At 49.7% G+C, this 24961-nt stretch overlaps 10 protein-coding genes across 10 annotated transcripts; 5 read left to right on the top strand and 5 right to left on the bottom strand.

Annotated features, from left to right (window-relative positions):
- Positions 1-602: 602 nt before the first annotated feature.
- KY384_005957 (uncharacterized protein) lies at positions 603-1670 on the top strand (the record flags this gene model as incomplete). Its single annotated transcript, XM_044814454.1, has 1 exon — positions 603-1670. The coding sequence occupies one exon, from the start codon at positions 603-605 to the stop codon at positions 1668-1670; it is 1068 nt and encodes a 355-aa protein (XP_044668604.1).
- Positions 1671-2074: 404 nt separating this feature from the next.
- KY384_005956 (uncharacterized protein) lies at positions 2075-2590 on the bottom strand (the record flags this gene model as incomplete). Its single annotated transcript, XM_044814453.1, has 2 exons — positions 2075-2416; positions 2480-2590. The coding sequence occupies 2 exons, from the start codon at positions 2588-2590 to the stop codon at positions 2075-2077; spliced, it is 453 nt and encodes a 150-aa protein (XP_044668603.1).
- A 323-nt stretch (positions 2591-2913) lies between these two features.
- KY384_005955 (uncharacterized protein) lies at positions 2914-5398 on the top strand (the record flags this gene model as incomplete). The annotated part of the gene is made up of 2 exons (XM_044814452.1): positions 2914-4536; positions 4586-5398. The coding sequence occupies 2 exons, from the start codon at positions 2914-2916 to the stop codon at positions 5396-5398; spliced, it is 2436 nt and encodes an 811-aa protein (XP_044668602.1).
- A 379-nt stretch (positions 5399-5777) lies between these two features.
- On the bottom strand, positions 5778-6873 carry KY384_005954 (uncharacterized protein; the record flags this gene model as incomplete). Its single annotated transcript, XM_044814451.1, has 2 exons — positions 5778-6311; positions 6472-6873. 2 exons carry the CDS (start codon positions 6871-6873, stop codon positions 5778-5780), a joined length of 936 nt encoding a protein of 311 aa, XP_044668601.1.
- A 507-nt stretch (positions 6874-7380) lies between these two features.
- Positions 7381-8379, bottom strand: KY384_005953 (uncharacterized protein; the record flags this gene model as incomplete). Its single annotated transcript, XM_044814450.1, has 1 exon — positions 7381-8379. The coding sequence occupies one exon, from the start codon at positions 8377-8379 to the stop codon at positions 7381-7383; it is 999 nt and encodes a 332-aa protein (XP_044668600.1).
- Positions 8380-9314: 935 nt separating this feature from the next.
- Positions 9315-9947, bottom strand: KY384_005952 (uncharacterized protein; the record flags this gene model as incomplete). Its single annotated transcript, XM_044814449.1, has 4 exons — positions 9315-9343; positions 9404-9569; positions 9631-9746; positions 9824-9947. The coding sequence occupies 4 exons, from the start codon at positions 9945-9947 to the stop codon at positions 9315-9317; spliced, it is 435 nt and encodes a 144-aa protein (XP_044668599.1).
- A 907-nt stretch (positions 9948-10854) lies between these two features.
- Positions 10855-13022, top strand: KY384_005951 (uncharacterized protein; the record flags this gene model as incomplete). The annotated part of the gene is made up of 7 exons (XM_044814448.1): positions 10855-10908; positions 10967-10983; positions 11036-11108; positions 11156-11299; positions 11348-12259; positions 12310-12499; positions 12547-13022. The coding sequence occupies 7 exons, from the start codon at positions 10855-10857 to the stop codon at positions 13020-13022; spliced, it is 1866 nt and encodes a 621-aa protein (XP_044668598.1).
- A 594-nt stretch (positions 13023-13616) lies between these two features.
- Positions 13617-17130, top strand: KY384_005950 (uncharacterized protein; the record flags this gene model as incomplete). Its single annotated transcript, XM_044814447.1, has 7 exons — positions 13617-13697; positions 13749-13805; positions 13855-13979; positions 14054-15819; positions 15871-15940; positions 16014-16245; positions 16300-17130. 7 exons carry the CDS (start codon positions 13617-13619, stop codon positions 17128-17130), a joined length of 3162 nt encoding a protein of 1053 aa, XP_044668597.1.
- A 741-nt stretch (positions 17131-17871) lies between these two features.
- KY384_005949 (uncharacterized protein) lies at positions 17872-20290 on the top strand (the record flags this gene model as incomplete). The annotated part of the gene is made up of 3 exons (XM_044814446.1): positions 17872-18739; positions 18789-19357; positions 19415-20290. The coding sequence occupies 3 exons, from the start codon at positions 17872-17874 to the stop codon at positions 20288-20290; spliced, it is 2313 nt and encodes a 770-aa protein (XP_044668596.1).
- Positions 20291-20478: 188 nt separating this feature from the next.
- Positions 20479-24800, bottom strand: KY384_005948 (uncharacterized protein; the record flags this gene model as incomplete). Its single annotated transcript, XM_044814445.1, has 5 exons — positions 20479-22350; positions 22400-22799; positions 23113-23146; positions 23199-24085; positions 24136-24800. 5 exons carry the CDS (start codon positions 24798-24800, stop codon positions 20479-20481), a joined length of 3858 nt encoding a protein of 1285 aa, XP_044668595.1.
- Positions 24801-24961: the final 161 nt, after the last annotated feature.

The raw sequence follows: 24961 nt of genomic DNA, 5'->3' as shown, positions 1-24961 counted from the left end.
GGAATATGAGTGGAGAGTGTACGTGGGCCAGCCCGATGGCAATGCCTATGTACTTTCTCGTGCTGAGGGTGTGATGGCGCAGGTACAAGCATATTGCAGATAGCATCGGCGGAACGTTTAGTTTCCCTATCATATTGGACTCCGTATATACATGTCTTGAAGTTACGCGTCCGGCTGCCAAACACTGGTGGTACCCCTTTTACCCCTGAAATTCATTTCTCAGTATATCAACACACTGGTGGCAATATCATGCTTCTCGAGCATCGATTGCCCTTCTTGGCACTCCAACACACACCAGTTCCAAGTCTATACTAGAATATCAGCAAAATCGGGGAAGCGATGGAAGCTTAGAGATGTTTCATGCTTCATGCTTGTCTCTGGAGTGCTTCATGGAATACCTTGTGCAGAATTGTGGTTTATAAGTTGAGCGACAACTCAGTTCCACTTGCGGCACGCTTTTTTCTTCTATGACCGGCTTTCGTAAAGTAATAGCAATTTGTGAGATTCATTTCAAGACTAGACGCTGTTATCACGCTAGTCCGAAGTCAAGGTCTTCTACTTTGTTTTCTTTTGTCCCCTCGATTTTGCCGAGAGTTGAAGTCATGTCAGAGGTGGAAGGAAGTCATGCCGCTGAGCAGTCGGAGCAGCCAAAGATGTCTAAAAGTCGAATGAAGAAACTCAAGCGAGATCAAGCATGGGAAGCTGGTAGAGAAGCCCGTAAAGTAAAACGAAAAGAGAAGACTAAGACCAAGAAGCAACAAAAGCGTGCTGCACGAGAAGCACACACTACCACTAATTCATCGCTACCAACCACATCACCGCATGCCGAGCCGGACCACGCTTCAACGAAGACGATCCAACTGGCACAAACAAAAGGACCGCATCGCCGCACTATATTACCAATTACATTCATCATTGATTGTGGCTTCGACGATCTCATGACAGAAGTAGAGCACAAGTCGCTTGCATCCCAGATCACTAGGTCTTACTCGGAAAATAGGAAAGCACATTGCCAGGCGCACCTCATGGTCAGCTCCTTCAGGGGTCAGCTTAAAGAGCGATTCGAAGGTTTGCTAGAATCGCAGTATCTATCGTGGAAGGATTCAACGTTTCTCGCGGATGATTTTGTCGAGGCGAAGGACATCGCGATGGAATGGACTCAAAGCGCCCAAGCGGGTATGAAATCTGATATTTTCGACGACATGACAAAGCATTACTCGGATCTCAAAGAGACCGCATCGGGCACTGAAGTCGTTTACCTCACAAGCGACAGCCCAGATACGCTCACGGAATTGAAAGCTAGGGGGACATACATTATCGGTGGTCTCGTAGATAGGAACAGACACAAAGGGGTATGTTACAAGAAAGCCACAGGACGGGGAATTAGGACTGCTAAGTTACCGATTGGCGAATACATGGACATGAATAGCAGGTTTGTTCTTACGACCAACCACGTCGTTGAAATTCTGCTTCGGTGGCTAGAGCTCAGAGACTGGGGAAAAGCCTTCATGGAAGTGATGCCGAAAAGGAAGGGAGGTACGGTGAAACCTACTTCAACAGATTTGAAGCACTTAGACCAAGCAAAAGTGGGCGAAGGTGAAGATGGCCGAGAGTCTAGTCAAAAAGGGGCAAACGAGAACAGACTAGAAGATGAGAAAAGTCAAGGATGAAAGCTTCAATAGACCCAGGTTGTGGGCCTACCGTTGTATTTGATACCCCTGAAGCAGCTACCTATATCTCACACGTATTCTGTACGACATTTTACAAGATGAGGGTGTCGAAAATAAGCGACTTTGTCTCCTCTCCTTCGCGATTGACACTAGCATCGACTGAGGGCTGGCTTCTGGTAATAGGTGAAGTTAGCTGGTCAATGTGGCAACGCCCTGCATTCCAACGGCGGCCTTCGTGCCGTCTTTCTCTTTTACTCTCCGCGAATCTGCTCCAAGTCGCCTGCCAGCAAAGCTGCTCATTCTCCTTGAATATCACCCCCTAAAATCTATCGTCCGTGGCGTGATGTCCTGGAGTAGCGCCAACAAAAATTCATTTCACGGACATTGTGTTTCTAGCAACTTCTTCAACCTTTCACCAACTCGGCAGCATCTTCACCCCTCCGCTCATAATCAGGTGCGTCTTTACCGGTCTTCTCTCTTTCCCTCTCCCATCTCTCCAATTGCGCTACTTTTCCTCGCCTCTCTAATTTTGCCCGGTACTTCTCATCTTTGACTGCTTTTCTCTGCTGCCCGGACAGAACAGCCGGCCTTTCGTGAATTTCTGATCCCCAGGGAGCAACTATTTCAGTCACGACATGCCTGATATGGCGGGAAACTTGGCCTTCGGTAGTAATGCGCACGACGTCCCCGGTCCTGGTAGCTTCGGTGGGATCGGAGACAAGGTGGTTGTCATAATTTACAAAATGCTGAGTGCACGATATGCGTCAGCAGGGTAAGCCAACTCGAGATCGTAGTGACAGGCCACCTACCTTTTTGAGGAAGCTATTGTAGACCTGTTTCGAGGTGCGGACTTTGATCGCGCGCATCATCTTTCCGGAGGAGATGACAACGCCACAGAGCTGCTTCGTGGACGTAGCCATCTCTTCTCGCGTCGTATACAGCGCTGGCTATACTACACGACAGGCTGGGGCGGCCATGTGTTCGGTTCAATTGTAATTGATACTTGCAGCAATTATGTTCCTCTACCGCATAAATTACGGTATGCTAATACGTTCTTCTCGTATTATCCACTAGTCTGACACAAAACATGACGCATATAGAACAAACTAAAGGTGCTTGCCTGTTCTACACACTCAATAAACACACATCAATGTCGCTCTTTCCCAATCTTTTTCTGACTTTCGTGTCTCCACAGTCCCCTTCTAGTTGCGCCTGAACCTCTGTCTCACCTCACGCATTCATCATGTTCATGATACGTAATGGTGAGCATTCCATCCTGGACTTGCACTGCGAGAGTGGGGAACACGTTCTGACTGACCTGACAACAGCTACGAAATATCTCTTTGGTAATACCTCCAAAGAGTCACTCATTGAAATACCCCAAGGGAAATTGTATCTTGTTCGGCCCCACTCGCTCAAAGGCACTTCGGAACTCATCTTCAACGACGCCGCCGCTAGCATAAGACGCACGGCGCAACCGTTCCAATATCAGCTCGTGATACAACGGGCTTACGAAGAGGGCGAGGCTGAGCTTGCTGCAGAAGAAGACGAAGATGAGGATGCAGCTCTGGCAACGGACAAAGACGAGAAGATATTTCTCTTGGACGCTAGCCTCCAATTCCGCTCCGATAGAAAGGATGGCCAAGCCGTATTCGCTTGGAGAGACCTCAGTGGTGATTCCGATGACTTGTACGAGTTCGTGTGCGACGAGAGCATCAAGGATGCCGAAATTACAACCTTTGAAGTCGTCGCAATCGAATGCCAATATGAGCGAAAATTTCGCAAGTCCAAGGACAACGCTACAGAAAAGGAGTTACAGCTATTCAATTTCGAGAAAGAGCCAGTACCTGACGCAAGCCCTGCAGCCAGCCCGATAGTCAAGCCCGTAACGGCAGAGTCAGACAAGCCTGCTGGTGCAGCAAAGGAGCGGCATGCACGGGACAAAACCGAAAAAGCCGTGGCAAAGGTCGTAGGCAGCGGTACTACGGTCGCACCAAAAGCCGTAGCTCAGCCCATCTCACGAGACGTGCTTGCGAGCGAGAGGGCTGAGCTACATCTCTTTGACTTTGACTCAGGGACCTTTATCTTGCAAGATCCATCTGTCATTGCCACGGTCCATGAGATTGGGACATGGCAGTATTGGCTTCAGATCACAGGTGAAGCGCGCGAGTGGCTGGGTCAGAGAATTGAGCCGGAGCTCAATCCTGTCTTCAACTTTGAATACCTCTCCTTTATTTTCAATTACTATACAGACGACGGATCGGCATACTCGTGGCTGCTGCGCTTCAAAAGTACGGAGACGGAAGAACGATTTCAAGAGGGGGTAATGTCCGCCTTGTGGGAAAGGTTGAATGAAGCCAAATGGAAGAAGATTGATAAAGACGACCAGCAATATGTTATGGACGCCTTCCAAGATTTAACCATGGAGGACGCTCCTTCAATGGAAGAAGAGGAAGAAGTCTACGAAGATGCGCAGGAAGATGATCAACAGAGCGAACATTATGACACAGACGAGGATGCTGACGATGTCGTTACACGAGATCAAGACGGTAATGTCAACTCCCAGCTTGCCGTCGGCTATAAGCATGATCGTTCGTTTGTGGTTCGAGGTTCGAAGATTGGAGTATTCAAGCATACCCCGAATAACAACCTTGAATTCTCGACAAATATTTCCAAGGTCACTACGCCTAAAGGCGAGCTTTTCAGTCCAAAGAAGGTTATGCTTCACGCAGAGGATTCCAACATGATCTTGCAGAATGAGAAGAACCCGAACTCACTATACCGAATGGATCTGGAATACGGCAAAGTTGTGGACGAGTGGAAGATGCATGATGACATCCCAGTCAAGTCATTTGCTCCTGACAAGGTAAGCCCACTAATAGCATATCTTTCCACAAGTGCTGATCTAGAGACAGAAATTCGCGCAAATGACGGCGGAGCAAACGTTTCTAGGTCTGAATGATAACTCACTATTCCGTGTCGACCCTCGGCTTTCAGGGAATAAAATTGTTGAGTCCCAGATGAAAACTTACACAGCTAAAAACAAGTTCTCCAATGCTGCAACGACCGAAAAGGGGTACATTGCCGTCGCTTCGGAAAAGGGTGACATCCGAATGTTTGACCGTCTGGGCGTGCGTGCCAAAACCCAAATACCACAGATGGGGGAAGCTATTATTGGTGTTGACGTGTCTGCTGACGGCCGTTGGATCCTGGCAACGTGCCGCACTTACCTCCTCTTGATTGACGCCATGAACAAGGATGGGAAAAATGAGGGCAAGCTAGGCTTCGAAGCCTACTTCGACAAAGACAAGAAGCCGCAACCTAAGCGGCTGACGATCTCACCCGAACACATGGCACAAATGCAATACGTAACCAAGAAACCTCTCGTCTTCACACCAGCTCATTTCAACACTGGTGTAGATGACAAGGAAACTTCCATCATCACTGCGACCGGGCCTTACATCATCACATGGAACATGGAGAAGGTACTGAATAAGCGTCGCCAACAGTACGCCGTCAAGCGGTATGACGAGGAAGTCAAAGCCGACGACTTCAAGTACGGGAGTGACAAGAATGTCATTGTTGCTCTGCCTAACGAAGTCAACATGGTGGCCAAGAAAAGCTTCAAGAAGCCGACTCGAGAGAGCATTGCCACCGCTAGTACGCCCAGGAGGAGTAGTGGGAGACGAAGGCTAGGGCGGGAGGAGGTTGTCAATACACCCTATTGATTTGGATTGGTCCAAGAAAATAGCAGCCCGCAGTGTAGCATGAGAAGCATCTTTCGGCGTCCTTTAGGGAGAGAATGGCGGTTCGGAATGATATCCCCTTTCGCGATGGAATTGAATGAGGAATCTTGACGTGGAGAGCATATGTCAATGCTTCATGTAGTTGCGAGGACGAGTTGGTTCCGATCGCTTTCGGTATTCCTCAGTAAATGTATTCGACTGCACCTTTCTTGCTTATGTAACGAAGCATGGCGGTTGATGGAAATTCGCATTCGTCAGTCTTCCATCACTCAAGCTTATCGAACAGCCCATTTACGACCCATTTCGTCGCTTGTCGTTGCGAGTGTACACTTCTCAGCGCCTCACATGCCGTTTATGCGTCTCAGTCCCCAGTCCCAAGCCCCCATATCTCCACCCCTACGACCTCGAACTTCTCCCCTTCTTCACTCAACGCCTCATTCCCGAACGTCAAGCATCCGGCACTGCTAACCCCCGCCTCCAAAACCCCATCAAGCCACAACCCATATTTCCCATCTCCACCTCCAACACTCAAGAAGTTGTTCTCGCAGTGAATCAAGTAATCGTTGATGCCACTGTACGGGAAAGCTTTGAACCTAATGGAGTCCATTGGGCCTAGCCCATCACCAACGTTGTCAGCGCCGCCGCTTATGAGCTGTGGGCCACTGCTCGTCCCGGCATGTTGAGAATGTGAAGTCACAGGGGATAGAGTAGGCGAGGTAGGAGATGCGATGGTGGTGCTTCGACCCATTCTCTCCGTGTCTGCGGATGGTGGAGGAGGAAGATTGGCGAGTAGAGATGTGGTTTGAGATAGAGAAGCCCGCCAAAGGAAGCACTCGCCTGTGCCATAGAAAGAGGAGGTAGGCTTGGGAGGGTCGGTTAGATAGGCGCCGAAGATCTAGACATTGTGGCTTTTGGTCAGTCGAGCATTCTGTTTTCGGAGGAAACAGGGGAGGAGGACGTACTCCACCGGCTGCGTCTTGGACTACCAGTATGAATCCACATCCCCGCTGTAGATCTGCATAGGCACATTTGTGGTACAACGTCGCTAGGCTGACCCCGTCGTTCTCAAGACTGTAGACTAGGCTCCAGGTTTCGGATAGCTGGAGTCGCGGAGGCACGAGAAGGCGAATTTCTTCGGCGATTGCTTTGGAGAGTATAGTCGAATCCGAGGCTCCGGAAAGGGTGAGCGGAGTAAGTGGAGGAGGCTGGAAGGGGGACGCGTCTCTGTGGGGAGGTGTGTAGAAACCATTGTGTACGTCAAGCGTAGGCTTCTCGGTCGGGGCGGGTATGGATCGTTTCGAGGACGGTGATCGAGAGCGGCTAGGACCTTGGTCGGTCAGGCGGCGGTAGAGAGAGCCCGCTATATGGCTTACGGGGTACGAGAGGTAGGAGGAGGCGGATTGATTTGGTGGGCGGGAGGATGAGGGTGTGGAGGTGCCGCTTGATGAATCGGACATTGTGGGAGCTCTAAGTTCTCATCTTCGCAATGAGCGACTTGTTTTGGTTGTGTCGTTAGAATGCTCACTAGGAAGGAACCGCAAAAGTCATCGAACGACATACATAGGGGAAAGCAGTTGGACTTGGCGCGATCTAGATTAAATAGGTGAAAGTGATTCATTGGATCTTCCACGGATCGAAGTTGATGCCTCGAGTTACGTCAAATTACACATTGCACATTGAAATCCGCCAGTTCCCTCTGCTCCACACAACGGGATTGCTGTTTTCAAAATAAATACGGAGAGAAACTCACGAATGCAACAACCTCAATCAGGTTTATCTCAACGGACGTGGACCTAGTAGCTCCTCATAGCCTCAATATATCATAAACCAGATCTCTTCCGATCGATACCCACCACCCCTCGAACCGCCAGCTCGCCTGAGGCAATGCAATCCAACCAACCCAAAGTCCAATCATTTCCAGGTGGATTCAACAATACAAAAGGTCCTCCCAAAAGTCGTTTACTTCATCTCAATGGCTTGCCCTCCTGTTTCGTCTGTAGGATGACTACCCCGAAAGGATCTCGGTCCCTCTCACTGACTTCCACGAGCACATCGTCGTCCTTGATTGCATCATGCCATTCTTCATTCCAATCATCCCGCCCATCAATCTCCGCCTTCATCCCTGTCCTCACAGACTCCCACTCCTCTTTCAATACCTTGGTCAACTTATCTTTCATTACACTACTCAGGTATCCCCTTTCAGAATTGCTGTGGAAAAGTGTGACTACGCACTTTCCTTGCTCTGTCATGCGCAGGGCGTCATGATGCGAAAGCTCTCCCGTGAAAATCAGATCTGCATCACAACGCTTGAGAATGTCGGCCCCTGATCCTGCACACACACCGACACTATTGATGATGATGTCCTCGACCTGTTGACTTTGCGGTATTGCGACGGGAAACCCCTTTGGTGAACCAACGCCGTGGGCTATTCGTTCGATCAGGTGCGTGAGGGGCTGCGGCTCTGCGTACTCGACTAGTCGACCATAGCCCGCGTTTTCATGACCTGCGACACCTTCCACAGGGATGATGACGCTGCGAGTATGCTCGATCTCGGACTGGTTGAGGTCGGAAGTCGTATCGAGGTCGGAGGCTTTTGGATATGTTGGTTTTGAGTAGGTGCTTGCTCTTTGGAGTAGTGAGGGCCTACTAGGCTTCTTGAATTGCTTCTCTTGTTCATCTGATTTGTGCCGCTTTTCACTCTCATCGAGGGTTGGTGCCTGCTCTCGCCCCTCTTCGGCCGTGTGTGTTTGTGGTTCAGGACCAGGCAACGTACCCGTCACGATGTCTGCAAGCCAGTCGCCCAAGCCGCCAGGCGCTGCATCGACCGCGGTATGTGGGCTGTAGACGCTTATTCCTTCAAGCGCCAGGCGTAGGAGTGATTGCTGCTGAGGATCGGCGAGCGTGAGGGCTTTGATACCCTTAAAGATGATTGGATCTGTGGGTAGGTCTTCAGTGGCCGTCATATTTCTGCAGGCTAGGGGCTCGAACGATAGGAGACAACAACGCAATCCTTGCGCTCTATAGCTTCGTCCGCAACGGCCTTGGTCAAATCGATCGTGAGCAGAACCGAGTTCATTTGCCGCCGAATTGGGTCAAATGGTGCTTCTAGCAAGACTTGTGATTTCAGTCAGACGCGGTCGGAGCCCTAGCAACATTGTTCCTTTGCGTACGCCCAGTGTTATCGAAGCTCTTATCTGCCAGCTCCTCCGGATACCTAGTAAACAAGCCCATTAGTGCGTCACTCATCGTGGTTTTTTTTTGAAGCCTACGGACAATCTTCTCATAGCCTTGACGACCGCCGTTGCGAAGGGTGACGTCCGCTCCGTGGTATACGTACTCATCCTGGCGACTTTCCCGAGAGCTCTGCCAAACATTGAAGGGAAAGAAAAGCAGGAAATGTAGATGGCGCTAGAGATCTTTGAAGATCTAGGCCCTTAAACCCTGCGAGAGCGCCTCCCGCCGCCCGCGAGCGCATGACGCAACTTTGGCAATCAATAGGGTTGACGAACCGACGAACGGAACCGCCTGGTGCCGCTAGAGAGCATTAGCCTGACATCTTTCCATTGTACGCCTCAACGCACAGATTGGCGTTGAAGCTGCACCTTTCATGATTGAATAGGAGACTGCAGATAAAGGATTAAGGATTGTCGTTCCTGCGGTATACGGTCTATCGCAGCTCTGGAATTCGTCAAGTCCTCGTGGTATGGACAGCATGTAAAGAAATGGATTCCCATTTGGGTTAGCCGATGTAGAAAGGCTCAATTCTCCTCTATGAGTGCGCTATGATCGTGTTCATCTAAAGCATCGGTTGCCGCTTATTGAGCCACCGCAAGTCTTACTTCGTACATCATGCGTAGAGCAATTCGTGCAAAATGTCATGGCTTAACCCTCAACAAACTCAACCAAGCACATTCTCTGCTGCAGATTCTATGTATATAGTCAGTATATAATTGACAGAATTAAGTGGGTGCTGAAGAAAGGCCTTACTATCTACGCCAGTGTTATCAGGTTCAACGTGAGCGCTCTTGACTTTCCCGTCCTCGACCACCAGCGCGTACCGCTTGCTACGATTGTTGCCAAAGATGGCGGCCGAGTCGAAAGTGAGATCAAGAGCTTCGGTGAACTTGCCTGCGGGATCTCCAAGATAGCGGATCTGGTCAACGCTGTCAGCTCATGGGACAGCTACAGACTTCTTCGCATGATGATGGACATACACCAGTCTTACTTGTGGGGTCAAGAGTTTTGCCCCAAGCGGCCATTACGAACGGATCATTGACCGATACAACAAACACTTGGCCGGCATCTTTCGTTTCAGCATGCTCGACATACCCTGGGATGTGCTTTGCAGAGCAGGATGGACCTACGGCTGTTATGAATGGACCCAATGAAGAGAAAGGGGGCACGAACTGAACGCAGCCGGGACGCCGATGATGAGACCCTTGCCTTTGAGCTCTTTAGACAAGTCGACCTTGGTGGCCGGCGTAGTCTCGTAGAGTTCGATGGAAGGGATTGAGTCACCGACTTTGACCATGTTGACAACTGTAGGATGAAACAAGCGAACAGAGCTGGGTTGCAGTATCGGAGACTTCGATGCTTTGCGGAGACAGTTACGTGCGAGAAGACTCATGGATTGTTTGTAGGATTGAATGGCCACTGCGACGATATCAATTGAATGGCGTCAAAAACGGCACCCTTGAAGGATGCGGGGGAGTAATTATTCAGTGGTGATGCCCCTGGAAGGCTGCTGCCCGGGGCTCATAGCGTGATCATTACTACGCGCAGAATCCAGAGTCTAACGCCCGAAATGCCCGACCGAGTTGCTCTGGTGGTTGTCCCGGCTTCTAGCAGGATACAATCGTTACTTTAGGGTATCCATTGACGGCAGAGGCTTGACAGGCCGTTGTGGAAACCACTGTATACACTCTGACATCAAGCCCTGGAGCACATGGGCTTTCTTGCGATCTTCTGCTTTCAATAACTTGTACGGAGGTATCTTGGCCGGAAAGTATACTAAGTTATAAGCATCAACGGTACGAGCAAGTCCCCAGGGAAGACCTCCCTGGGCCAGCATGTGCCGGCATGAAGGCATCATGCATCATGCGCGCAAGCTACAATTCGCAGCACTGCAATTAACACTGAACCAGTGCGCGTCTTGTCTCTCTATGGTCGCAGTCCTCAGATGATAAAGCCACAAACGTGCAACGATGCGTAGGCACAATAATTAGTCCCCAAGAATGAGAAGAGTTGCATCCGAAATGTCGAAAAAGATAGGCTCGATCCCAATGCGTACTAGCGAAGCAGCCACCCCCGTCGATCACGGCCCCTCGCCAATATCTCCCAGATCTCTTTCGCATTCTGCACCTGCCTCTGCACGCCCATTCTATCCTGGGTCGCCAACCTGTGTAGCCTGCTTGTACCGGTGCGACAGTTCTCTGATCATGGACGGCAGCCAAGCTGGCAGCGCCGCCAGCGCCAACAGTTCAAGTGACTTTGTAATGCCTCCCCCCCCTTGACGCATTCCAAGCTCCGGCGATGCTAATTGAAGCATAGGTACGAAAGCTTTATAAGTATGATGCGCTTCACCGAGAGCCCCAATCTTGACTGATGTCTTGGCCAAAGAATGCTTGAAGATCCGTCATATTCGCAGGTCGTCCGATGGGGGGATGACGGTGGAAGCTTCGTAGTCCTCGAGGTATACTCTTCTTCCGGCTAGAGGCCCCTTACTCACCATGATTGCAGAACGAAAAGTTCACCAAGTCCATCCTCCCGAAGCACTTCAAGCACAGCAACTTTGCGAGCTTCGTCCGCCAGCTCAACAAGTACGACTTTCACAAGGTGCGGCATAATAACGAAGAGGGTGGAACGTCCCCTTATGGCGCTGGCGTGAGCTGAGAGCTTCCTTCCAAATCAGGACACAACTGAGATATGTAGGCTTGGGAATTCAAACATCCAGAGTTCAAGGCGAACAGCAAGGACTCCTTGGACAATATCCGTCGCAAAGCCCCGGCTCCACGAAAGGCACCACAGGTCGCTGATGAGACCGGACCGACACAGCAGATGGATCTAGTCAACACTCAGCTCGTAGCGACACAACAACAGCTAGAACAGCTTCAACAGAGGCATCAAGACCTGGCCGTGCATCACTCAATGCTTGTTCAGGAACTCATTGGAGTACAGAAAACGGTGGTCAATCACGAACATGTGATGCAGAATGTCATGAGTTACCTGCATTCGGTCGACGCGAGACAGCGGCGAGACAGCAGGGTTGGCGGCCCGTTCGCTGCACAAATGGAAACCAAGGGGCCTTCCTCAAATGTAGAGACACAGCATCAGATGTCGCCTCTAGAAGACGAACCAGCCTCGCCATTGCAAAAGGCGTCCAATTTGCTTAATGACCTTAGTGCCGACGAGCAGTTGAATTATAAGACTCTTGAGAATATGAACCATGATCTGGCTCACCAGGGCAATGGCTTTGTGTCGACTCCACCACCAGATGGAAATCGTGGGCACCAGAAGGCTGCAACATCGGCAGCGTCTAGCACATCAATACCTTATGCAAAGCTGCACCACCCGTATGATGGCGATAATGTGGTGTATCCTGCAGGCCAGCCCAACGGCATAGACCCAGCGTACAGTGAACATCTGCCGAATATTCCTTATCCCTTGCCGTCTAAGGACTCCGAAGCGCCTGATACTAGGAGCATCGCAAATCGCAAGAAGAGCACCCAAGTCGACCCGGGTTGGTCGCGGGCACCACAGATCCTGCTGGTTGAAGACGATCCAACGTGTCGGCGAATTGGTAGTAAATTTTTGTATTCCTTCCATTGCGCAATCGACAGTGCCGTAAGTTTTCCAGATCAATTGACCTTTTTTAAAATGTTGACATCGACCAGTTTGATGGCTTAGAGGCGGTCAACAAAATGAACGCAGGATCGAAATATGACTTGGTCCTGATGGATATCATCATGCCCAACCTTGATGGTGTTTCTGCGTGCCATTTGATCAGACAGTTCGATCATACACCGATTGTTGCAATGACGTCTAACATCCGTAGCGACGATATTTCAATGTACTTTCAGCATGGTAAATTCTGCCTCTAGAATCACTGATGGTGTGCTTATCAAGTTCAGGTATGAATGATGTTTTGCCGAAACCATTCACGAAAGAGGGCCTCTTGAGCATGCTTGACAAGCATCTTGGTCATCTCAAACGAATGCCTGATGGGATGGAGCCGATGCCCAATCCACCCCCAATCCCACAAAGTTCAGTAGGAACATCGCTCAAGGAGGAGAACTCTCCAGCCGATTCTCCCTCGACGATGTCGAATTGGCAATCGCCAGGCCCGTACTCAGGCATCTCCCCAATCCAAGGAGCGTCTTCTCAGTCATTCATGCAGCCTCTACACTCAGCTAGCGCGTACAGCTCCGATCAAAGTCCCATGTCATACCAGCCACCGCACACACCGATCGGTGGTCAGCCTCAGATGCCGCATCGAAGGCAGATATCGGAGCTAGGGCCAGATGAGATAAGTAGCGACCAGAAACGCCAACGGGTTTACGATCAAAGTTTACCGATGGGCCAGATGCAGCCTGGGAGAGCCAGGTGATGAGACATGAAATTATGGCTTCTTCCCTCTCTCTTCTCCTTTGTGTTTAACGGCTTCAAAAGCATTTGCATAAAGCCGAGCCTTGCGAAAATGCGAATCATTCGAGTAAGGGGATCAGCATTTCAAGATCAGACTGCTGCTGTCTATTTCGATTGCCAATATTTGTCGTCTGTGTTTGAAGGGAAAGATTACTTATTATGATATTTTGGGATACGCCCGCTTTTTGGGCAGTACGTGTTTTGTAGCGATCTGTTTTCAGATGACGGCAGGTAATGGGTCCTGAAGACTTGGTTCATGGTTCATGAGCAGTGATGGAAGGGGCGGGGGTGCAGTGACGGCTATATCTATTGCAAGGGGTGGAACATCCAGGCCGTTCGAGACTGTCGAAAAGGATCTAGACTTCTTTTTTGATATCGCCTTTCCTAGCCGACCGTACCAATTCAAGGTTCTCGGCACCACTCAAACCTTCACGCTTGGCCGCGTCTTGTCCCTGCATGAACCCGTCACACCGTTGCCGTTGTGTAGTCATCTCCACACCCACCAAAGACCAAGCCATTCTTCACCAGCATCAAGTGGCTCAAGTGGCTCACAACTATGGCGCCAAAGAACGCAAAGCCTTCCAAGGGCAAACCGAAGCCGCAGGAAGAACAGAGGGAGGGGCCGTTGCAGGCAATAGTCAGTGCCAATCCCCCCGCGGGCTGGCCACTGCTCATGCTAGAGGTCTAGGTGCTTGCGGATTCATTTGAGACCCGTTTCAGGCCTTTCACTTTAGATACACCCCGTGTACGAAAGGATCTTCAATTTCGCGACAGGGGCATTCTGATGAATGTAGTGTCTCCTTCCACTCGCCAATACTCCGATCATTGAGTACACGCTCGAATTTCTTGCTAGCAATGGCGTTCAAGAAGTCTTTGTCTACTGTGGCAACCATACCGACCAACTAGAGGAGTATATCAAGTGAGCTCAAGAATCTTCCTGTCCCTAACGATCAATCGTCGCAGAGTCTACAAAGGCTGAACTTTGTGTTGTAGTATCTCAAGATGGAAGCGATCCTCCTCTCCCTTTCAATCGCTCACTCTAATCAAGACTACTGCCACCTCTGTAGGCGATTGCATGCGCGACCTTGACAATAGAGATTTGGTTACGGGCGACTTCCTTGTCGTATCCGGCGATGTTGTTTCGAATGTCAATCTGGCTTCTGCGCTTTCAAGACATCGCTCTCGGAAAGGAAAGGACAAGAATGCTATCATGACCATGGTTCTGCGAGAAGAGGGTTCGGGAAAGGTGCTGCGTAGCAGACGACGTAAACCTGTTTTTGTACTGGACCCTAAAACGGAAAGGTGTCTACACTATGAGGAACTGAGTAGCACGGATGGTGATAGGCATGTGATGCTCGATCCAGACTCCTTAACGTCACACCTCGAAATAGAAATTCGTGAAGATCTAGTAGACCCACATATCGACATCTGCACTCCGGATGTGCTTGCATTGTGGACGGAGAATTTTGATTACCAGAGTCTGAGAAGAAGCTTTTTATTCGGCGTATTGAAAGATCACGAACTGAACGGAAAGACTGTACATGCGCACATACTAAGTGATCATTTCGCTGCTAGAGTAGCAAGCTTGAAAGCCTATGATGCAATTACGCGTCACGTTCTTTCAAAACGGACCTACCCATTTTGCCCTGACAGTAACCTTCTAACTGATCAGACTTATCAATCGAGAGAGGGTAGATTATACCAAGAGCAAGGAGTGCAGTTCGGTATGACGTCCAAGATCTCTGGTCGATGCGCTTTTGGAGCCGGAACCAGTATCGGAGAGAAATGCCTGATTTTGAACAGCACTGTGGGGAGAAGATGCAATATTGAGAACAACGTTACGCTCGAGAACACGTTCGTATGGGACGATGTACAGATTCGGGATTCTGCAAGAATAGAAGGGCCAACTATCATAGCAGGCGCTGTCACCATTCAACGCTCGGCGGTCATTTCCCCTGGTGCTACGATTGCCTTCAAATCAAACATTGAAGGTAGCAAGACAGTTGGTGACATTAAAGTCCGATCGGGCGAGAACGGCTCACAGAACACAAAGGGCCTTGACAATGATTCTGATACCTCAAACAATTTGTTCTTGAGGCTCCCTTACAAGAACTCCTCTGCGGCGAGCTCTCAATCATCAATTTCAACCTTTGCTGCTTCAGAGGATGAGTTCGAGCCAAGGGACTCATCACGCCGAAGCAGCTTCCGCTCCGATCCTTCGGACGAAACAGCTCAAAATAGAGACTTTCAAATTGAGGCCACAGCAAGCATTCTCGACGGTCTTACTAAAGGTGATGCAGCGGATACAATCTTCTTGGAGCTCAATGGCTACCGCATGTCTGTCGATGCAAGTCAGCATGAGGTCAGACACGCCGTTGTTGTGGCTTTCGTCCGACACGTCTTCAATATCACTGAGAGTATTAGCCTGCGAGACGCGATCCAGCAGGTGATTTCTGATTACAAAAGTTTATTTAGGAGGATCATCTTAGATGAGACCGCAGAGCAAAAATCAGACCAGGTCGATCTTTTGTTGATAGTGCAGAAGGAGCTGGTTGGTAGACCTAAAGGAGATCAGGTGCTTCTTTTCATTGCTAAGGAGATGTACGATCAGGATGTGATAGAGGAGGAGGGTGTTTTACAATGGTGGGAAGATGAAAAGAGTAGTGCTGGGGAGATGGGTCAGATTAGAGGATTGACCGAGCCATTCATCACATACCTCGAGGAAGCTGAAGAAGCTGAGGATAGTGGTGAAGACGAAAGTGAATAGCTTTCCATAATTGATCACATACTTGACGGGTCATTCATTTCAGTGCTAATGGGAGTGACCTTTGGGGGCTCCTTAGGTGCTGAGGCTGCTTGGACGAGGCTGTCGAAAGCCGGGTAGGTCTTGGCATTCATCCGCAGAACGCGCTGCGGCATTCTCTTGCACGAATATTTGCTCTCGCTATCTTAGGGTCTTCCTCATGTCTGATACGTCTCGATCGGACACCGTTCTCTCCAATTCGGAGTTGGAACGCGCTCTTCAAGATGCTGTTCGCAATGTCTACAAGCGCGAGGACCTAGGAAATCTTACCGTGAAGCGCATTCGGAAAGCTGTGGAAGAGCAGCTAGATTTGGAAGTGGACTTTTTCAAGAACCACATTGATTGGAAGGACAGAAGCAAGGACGTCATTCAATCGGAAGTGGTAAGCATTCTCCAAATACTGGAAGCTTCATGCGAATGCTAACTCTATAATTAGGATGCCCATAATGAGAACATCGAGGGCAGTCGAGGGCAGCGCGCTTCGCCAACAGATGCGGATCCACTACCTCCACCGGTCAAGTCCAGCCCGAAGAATCGTGGAACTAAACGCGCTTCCAGCGAGTTAGCGGAGGCGAAGCCAAGGAAGAAGCAGAAAAGTATACCCAAGGTCGGGAGTTCCTTGAGCGAAAGAGAATCAAAGCCAAAAGATACTGTAACAAAGAGCCATAATAGAAGCCCGAGAGCGGACTTAATTTCTTCTCAATCTGAAGCAAATACAGATCTGGAAGCTCCAAAGCCCAATTCAAATGGTGCCAAAGCTCAAGACTCGGAGAGTGACATGTCAGTACTCTTAGACGAACCCAAAGTGACAAAGAAGAAGAAGCGTCAGAAGTCAGAGTCAAAGCCCAAAATCAATAAGTCCAATAGTGCAAGCAAACCTATGAGAATATCGGAAGCCACAGTAGACCCCGATAATGAAGAGATTAAGCGGCTCCAAGGATGGCTAGTAAAGTGTGGCATCCGAAAAATGTGGTTCAAAGAGTTAGCGCCACATGACACCCCGAAGGCCAAGATCAAGCATCTTAGGGTGATGCTGTCCGACGCGGGTATGGAGGGGCGTTATTCGAAGGAAAAGGCGGACCAGATCCGGGAGGAGAGGGAATTAAAGGCAGATCTGGAAGCTGTTCAAGCAGGCAACAAAGCATGGGGAAACGACCATGGCCAAGAAGTGGATGACGAAGCTGATAGAAGACCAAAAAGGCGAATCGCAAAAGGTCTGCAGGGTCTTGATTTCTTGAATGATGATGACGGAGAAGAGACGGATTGAGGTCAATCGTCCACCACATCCAAAGATGGTCGCTCCACTGAATCGTCTCGACTTCCTCCTGCGGCCAACTGTACATGTAAGCTGCCAGAGTTCGCTTGTAATGGCCGTCGGTACTGTATGATGAACATTGATCGCCTCAATCAACGTCCTACCGATTTCCGGGCCGGGTTCATGCGTTGAGCAATCAAGCTGAAGGCAGCGACCGAGGACATGAAGAGAATCAAATTGTAAAACTGTAGATGACCTCAGTCAGGGCTGCGTGCTATAATCTTGGTAGAACACTGACAGCATTTCTTGAGTATGCACTTTCCTCAGCTTCAGTCCTCGCGTCGACAAAGAGGCGACGTAGATTTGGTAAGCTAGCCTTTGCGCGGTGAGTTGAGGATTCGATGTAGAGTGGGCAACGTACCATGACAGCTAAGCATCACTAAGCATTTCTAGTCGTGGATGGAGCTTTCGAGGTCCCGCTGCGGGCGAGAAGTCTTTTTTGTAATTTTGTGAACAGCATCGTCTCTAGGCACTCACTCCACATTCAGCATCTCAGCAAACGCACATGATGCCCCCTATACTTCAAATCTGAAGTCTTAAAATCGGAGGCAATTAATTCACTGGGAGACTGTATTCAATTGGCAGATAGCATTGCGGGATCCGTTCTTTCTGGACCACCTCTCACGGCACAATACTTGAGTAGAGAAAAGCTACCTACAGCTTTGGGGACAACGACAACTTTACCGTCCAATTATGGCGGTGAATAGATTGAGGGCGTCATTCGGGACGCCGCGAAAGGGCGAGACCTTCGAGCTTAGAGCTGGACTCGTATCCCAGTATGCCTACGAACGAAAGGAAGCAATACAGAAGACCATAATGTCCATGACACTAGGAAAAGATGTTTCAGCTTTATTTCCAGATGTCCTGAAGAACATAGCTACTGCAGACCTGGATCAGAAAAAGCTAGTCTATCTCTACCTAATGAATTACGCAAAGTCGCATCCGGATCTTTGTATATTAGCCGTGAACACGTTTGTGCAAGACTCAGAAGACCCCAACCCCTTGGTACGTGCGCTAGCTATTAGGACGATGGGCTGCATAAGGGTAGACAAAATGGTGGATTACATGGAGGAGCCTCTAAGGAAGACCCTAAAGGACGAAAGTCCGTACGTGAGGAAGACCGCTGCAATATGCGTTGCCAAATTGTTCGATTTGAATCCGGCGCTCTGTCTAGAGAATGGTTTCCTTGAAACACTGCAAGAGTTGATGGGTGACCCAAACCCTATGGTTGTTGCGAACTGCGTAACGGCTTTGGCAGAGATCAGTGAGGCAGCACCGGAGACGAAAGCTTTACAAGTAACACCACACTCGCTCAAGAAAATGTTGATGGCGCTGAACGAATGCACCGAGTGGGGACGAGTGACAATACTTTCTACCCTTGCAGAATATAAAGCCTCAGACGTGAAGGAAGCAGAGCATGTTTGCGAAAGAGTCGCGCCCCAGTTTCAGCACGCCAACCCGAGTGTAGTTTTGGCTGCTGTAAAAGTAGTATTTCTTCATATGCGCTATATCAACCAAGACGCTGCTAAGAATTATCTCAAAAAGATGGCTCCTCCCTTAGGTAGGATCAACCTGAAGATTCCCCCTTCGACTTGACTAACGCTCCTCAGTCACCCTCGTTTCCTCACCACCAGAAGTGCAATATGTAGCTCTTCGGAACATCGACCTGCTCCTCCAGAAACAGCCGGATATCTTGAGCAAAGAGCTCCGCGTCTTCTTCTGCAAATACAATGACCCCTCCTACATTAAGTTTCAAAAGCTTGAGATTATGGTTCGAATTGCAAACGACAAGACGGTGGACCAACTGCTGGCGGAGCTAAAAGAATACGCTCTCGAAGTAGACATGGATATCGTCAAGCGTGCCGTCAAAGCGATCGGACAAGTTGCGATCAAAATTGAGACGGCAACGGAAAGATGCGTGAATACGTTGCTCGAATTGATTAACACAAAAGTAAACTACGTCGTTCAGGAAGTAATCGTAGTCATCAAGGACATACTCCGAAAGTATCCGGGTTACGAAGGCATAATACCTGACCTCTGCAAATGCATAGAAGACCTTGATGAGCCGAGTGCTCGGGGTTCTCTGATCTGGATTGTTGGCGAATACGCTGAAAAGATTAGTAACGCTGGCGACATACTCTCGGGCTTCGTCGACGGCTTTATTGAAGAATTCACGCAGGTAAGCTGTTCTGGACGTTTATTTCTCTCGTCAAACTTGCTGACCTCAAGTGTAAAGACACAGCTTCAGATCCTTACGGCAGTAGTCAAATTCTTCCTCAAACGCCCGCAACTCCCTCAGTCTCAAACCCTTGTCCAGAAAATCTTTCAGTCCGCTACTGCCGAAAACGACAACCCCGACGTCAGGGATCGAGCATATGTATACTGGCGGCTCCTATCTTCGAATCCGCAGATAGCGCAAAACATCGTCCTCTCCGACAAACCACCAATAACCACTACCATTGAATCACTTCCCCAACCCTTACTAGACAGATTACTCACAGAACTCAGCACTCTCGCAAGTGTATATCACAAACCACCAGAAAGCTTCATAGGCCAAGGACGATACGGAGCCGATGCTGTTCAGAAAGCCGCCATAGAGGAGCAAATGGAGAATGCGCGTGAGAATCCTCTGGCTGCTGCGGCTGCAGCAGCAGGCGTTTCAGGGGTGCCTCCCACGCAAGCAAATGCAGAGAATCTGCTCGATATTGATTTCGATGGTGCTGCACCAGCATCAGCGCAGAAGGACCCAGCTGGAGGCATGTCAGGGCTCGAAGGGCTAGCTGGAACGCCACAGCGGATTGAAAGCCCTGCTGTCGTTGGCGCCGGACCGACAAAGCCACCGCCGAACGTCATGGGTGGAATCGATGACTTAATGGGCCTAGGCAATGGTATGGGCGGAGGAGGCAGCGGTGATTCAATGGGTAGCGGTGGTATTATGCAAATGAATGGTGCCGTACACGCAGGAGGAATGACAAATGAGGATATCCTCGGTGGCTTTGCTGCTATGGATTTGAATGCGACAAGTCAGCCGCCGCCGCCGAATCAACAACTCGCTGGTGGCAGTGCAGCAGGGGGAAAGAAGACGACTGAGGATTTATTGGGCCTGTTCTGAAAGCGTGGAGTTGGATCGCCATCCAGAAAATGCATTTAGAGGGCGTTCGCGGTCTGTCATTCAAAGCGATGCACATAGGGAAGGGTGGGAAGATTACTCAATGAGCCTTGTAAAAGGATGTGGGTGATTGCATACAAGGTCTTAGTCAAAGTTCCAACGGCAAGAAGAAATCTGATCTAGACATTAATTCAGCTCAGTAAAACCCTGATCTCTCCGCTCGTCCTAGGAAACAAGTCCTTCAAGCGAACAATATCCTTCCTTCCTCCATTCTCTCTGTCAGCTTCACTGCCTTCTCCATGGAGCTCACCATCTCCGTTCTCTCCTCCTTCCTCGCTCTTGTCACCATCTTCGCCCAGCCTCGCCTCGTCAAGCTTACATAGCAGCCCATCCACAAACTCAAAGTCCTCGCAAAACCGCTCTGCGGCTTCAGCAGTCACGCTCCTCGCAACCTCTTTGCTCTGCAACAAGCGCAGATTCTCCATGGCGTCCATGAGCGCGGATGGCAAGAATTCGTCTAGTGCGGTACTGGCGTCGGTAAGAGCTTGGTGTTGTAGCTCTGGCAGGCTTGGGATTCTCAGGGCGCTCTCCTCGGACCTTGGATCCTTGATTTGGGCCAGCGCGGAGAGAAGGGGGTGCAGGCCTGAGGCGTGGAGGAAGAAGGCGTGTTGGTATTGGACAAGGTCGGCGGAGAGTGTTGAGATCTGTTCCTCGAGCTTTGATAGGCAGGACTTAATGAACGGGTAGGGTGCAAGACATGAGCTTGCAGCTAAAAGGCAGTTGGTCGTGAAGATGCCGGCTTCAGGCTCAGTAAGGTCCTTGGCAAGCTTCTCACAAGCAGAGAGGAATGGAAGTAATGCTTGAGCGATGATCGGCTCAAAACTGGAGTCGCGGGACGCCTCCGGTGTCATCGAAGAGTCAAAGCTTTTTAAGAGGGCGGCAAGCTGCGTGATTGTCTCGTTGAGGAAGTCTGGAATGCGAAGATCCTCGGGTGCCCTACCTAGGTCGGATTGAACAGACGAAAGCATCTCATTATTAACACTGCGGAAATGACTAAGAGCTGATTCCGACAGGGCTGATAGTGTGGTAAGGACACTGGACGACGGTCCTAATAGTTTGGTGAAAGTGGACGTATAGAAGGTGATGAGATTAGCAATCTTGTAGAAGAGCACGGCATCTTCATGGTTCTGGTAGACCTGCTCTATCCGTTGGCGGAGTCCACGAGCAACTCCAGCCATGTTTTGATTGACCAAGTCTCCCAGGGCTTTCTGGCCATCGAATCCTTCATTCTCGAAAGCGGACCATGGCTCTGACGCCCTTGCTGCTTCAAACCCCCGCTTGATCTCGTCACCTTCCGACACGAAGAGTGTCTCGAGAGCTTCAAGTTCAGATACAGTGGCTGAATGGATCCAAGCCAGCATGTCTCCAACGTAGCGAAGAGGGTCGTGAGAATGAAGCTCTATAGGCTTCGCCAAAGGGTTGGCCCCGCTCTCATCAGAAGACCCGGTCAACGCAGAGTAAAAAGCGTCCGTGAGCACATGCTCCCTAGCTTCAACAAAGAAATTTAGGCAACTCTGAAAAAGCGAGGGTCTTTCGGCGAGCGCTCTTATTGCTCGCCTGACGAGAGACCCCATCTGCGGATTCTCAAGATTCAAGTTCTTGAGCTCACGCTGTATCCACCTAAACAGCTTCTGGTAAGCTGAATTCAAGTAATTCGAGCTTTGCTCCATAAGCTCGAGACCCAATCTTTGATTTTCGGTCCCTAGAAGAATTTGGCAGTCCACGTGGATCTGCTTTGCCCTATGTAATACGACGAAGAATCCATCATCGACAGGGTTTGCAGTGCTGGTCAAAAGTAGTAGATCCTCCTCCGAAATGATGAAGTGTCTTTTGAATGCGTCCAGCAATTGCTGTTTCACCTCCAGCTCTCGTTTCTGCCCAAGCAACGTCGAAGCCTCTTCTAAAACAGGGGCATTCTCCTGACGAGCAGCTACAACATGCCTCCGCATGTCCTCACAGCATTGATTCAAACTACTAACTGTTGTTTCAATTCTTCTAAGTTGCTGGATCCATCTCAGCGCTCGGCTTCCATGTCAGTCACAGCAGACGAACCTCCGCGACTTGGCCAAAGTCCTTGATGATGTTTCCATTGCGCTGAATGATTTCTTTCTCAACCTCAAGTCGAAGTCCTCGTCGTGTCTCAGCGGTGTTTTGTGTCTTCTTATCGTCAAGAGAGCGTAGAGCATCTCTGATCTCGGAGTCAGCGTATGAACCGGACAGGATGGTGCTCACTCTGTGGGAGAATGCGCTTGTCCTTGAAGCTGCCGGTTGCAGACCTAGCCCTTCATCAAGGCCAAGACTGCTGTCATCGGTGTCTATAGCCATCATGTGAGGGTGGTTGAAAGGTTTGTGGTCGAGAGAGAGACGTCTGATCGACTTTCGATAACCATACGCATTTATCATCACAGCACCGTAGAAAGAGGCATCTATCAGAATGGTCGGGTCGTTTTGGCTATGACTCCTCGGATCGCCCCTGAGGCGCTTCTACAAGTTCTATCGTCTAACGCAGGCCAAAGCAGCTCATTTTTTGGTAAAAGGTTGTATTTCAGTAGTTGTAGTCATCGTTTTCTGCTCCACGTTAATGCTACGCAGCTTGAAAACCTCGTCCGTAGATTTAAATACTACGAATGCAAAAGAGATACCGCTCCTTGCCCAAAAGAAGCGCCATGCTTCGTCAGATTCATTGCTCTGACTTCCCAATGAGACCATCGCCAATCATGTAAGATGAGAATTTCCGTCTAGGCACGCTGTTGAAATCTCATGACACGCCATCTATGCTAACATTAAATTTCCACTCTCCTGCGAAATGTTAGGGAAGCTTGGAAGCGGAAGAGAGGCGGAAAACGCTTACCATCTTTCAGATTTCTAGCAGTATCGTCCAGGAGGATAACGCGCCGTTTCGTGCAATACGATGTCTTGTCTAGGATTTCCACTCTTAAGTCTGCAAGTTCTGACGTTGGCTTTTCGAACATTTCGCTCAGGTTCTCTACCGCAAGTTCTAGATCTTTTTGATTTTGCTCGAAGATTTCAGTGAAGTTGTTTCGCTGTAGGTAATAAGCGAAAGCATAGGTCCATTTGAGAGTTTGCCGGCACTGCTGTAAGGCTTGTGACGCGGTATCAAGAAATTGAACCTCGATCCAGGACATGCCGGAGGCAGTCTGTAGATTCATCATCTTCTTCTCCGTCTTCTGGTAGAGATCTTTATCAAGCTTAGCGGACTGCTCATGATTGGAGTATCGGTTGTAGTAATGTAGATAGCGCTCCAGAGATTGCCTAGATCGGGTCTGGGCATCTCGACCGTCGGTTCCAGATTTCTCTTCAAACCGATTGCAATTGTACCAGCTGGTGCCATGTTCTGACCATAGCCCCATACAAATCCAGCAGAATTCATATTTGCATTTCCGGCATGTCATGTGATTGCACCCTCCATTCTTCTCGATGGTTGACGAGCATTTTGGGCACTCTTTCGTGTTAGCATTGATCCAGTTGGCTGTTTCTGAATCATCTTCACACTTCTTAACCCACATCTTGACGAGCTGGCAAGGCGCAGGCTGATGATCATTAAGAGTGCAGCCAAAGCAGAACCGATGGCGACAGGTACAAGTCACGCTTGGCACAATCTTTCCAAGCTCCTTTTTCTTGATGCCGCAGTCGATTGCGTATTCACAATTCGGCGCCGGACACCACTTGAGATGGTCTTTGTCTTCGACATAAGTTCGTGTGAGTAAAGTCTGGTATCTGGTGGAATGGTCAACTAGGGCAGACCATGTGATTTCGGTGTAACTCACCTAGATTTGAGATCCTCAGCAACAAGCAGATCCAGGCTTCGAGAATCCACAATTCGATGGCAGCCAGCCGTGGGACATTGTATCCTTGCGGCTTCGCCTTCATCTCTGATCTTTTGAGCGAGATATTGCCGATAACAATCAATGCAATATCGATGTCCACACTTTAAAGCATAGGTCTCTAGGCCTAGGGTGTCCTCACAGCAGATCTCGCACATGAAGCCCTTGAATGCTCTGGTTTTTGGTGCACTTGAGGTGTCTGAGCCAAGTCCGGCTTCTTCGAGCACTGCTTCGAATCTCTCCATGTATATATCTATCAGTCGCTCTTTATTCCATCGCAGGTGTCGCAGAAGGATTGCGGAGGCTTCTGCTGGTTGGCCCAAGATAGTCGAGACCTCCTCCACTTGCTTGTCTTGGTGAGACTGGATTTCTGTAGGTGAATAGACTTTGTAGTCAACCTCATATGCCTTTTTCGATGGCTTCAGATCCTTCTGCGAGAAACCTTCGTCAGGCTCATCTTGGTCAAAGTCTGCGGGCGTCAGCGTGTAAAGACCGGGATGTCGGGTATCTTTACCATCTCCCAGACTGCCATCATCGCTGTCTTGTTCCATCCCAAAGTCGTCCTCCCCGCTTGACTGACCGCTGATGAAATCATCGTCAGAGTCCATAGTAGTCAGCGGGGGAGTGTTGAGCGCAGTAGATGACACGCTCCGTGGGCGTTTTGATGGCAGATCTGTATTCTCTTCTTGTCTTGAATCCGCTACTGTCTTCCTCTTTCGCGTTTGGGGAGGCGTGGTGAAGGAGGGTGAAGCTCGGCGAGTCTCGCGAG

This window comes from Bacidia gigantensis (assembly GCF_019456465.1).
Source record: "Bacidia gigantensis strain McMullin 20006 chromosome Unknown contig_246, whole genome shotgun sequence".
Taxonomy (NCBI): domain Eukaryota; kingdom Fungi; phylum Ascomycota; class Lecanoromycetes; order Lecanorales; family Ramalinaceae; genus Bacidia; species Bacidia gigantensis.
This window is presented reverse-complemented; position numbering and strand designations above follow the sequence as displayed.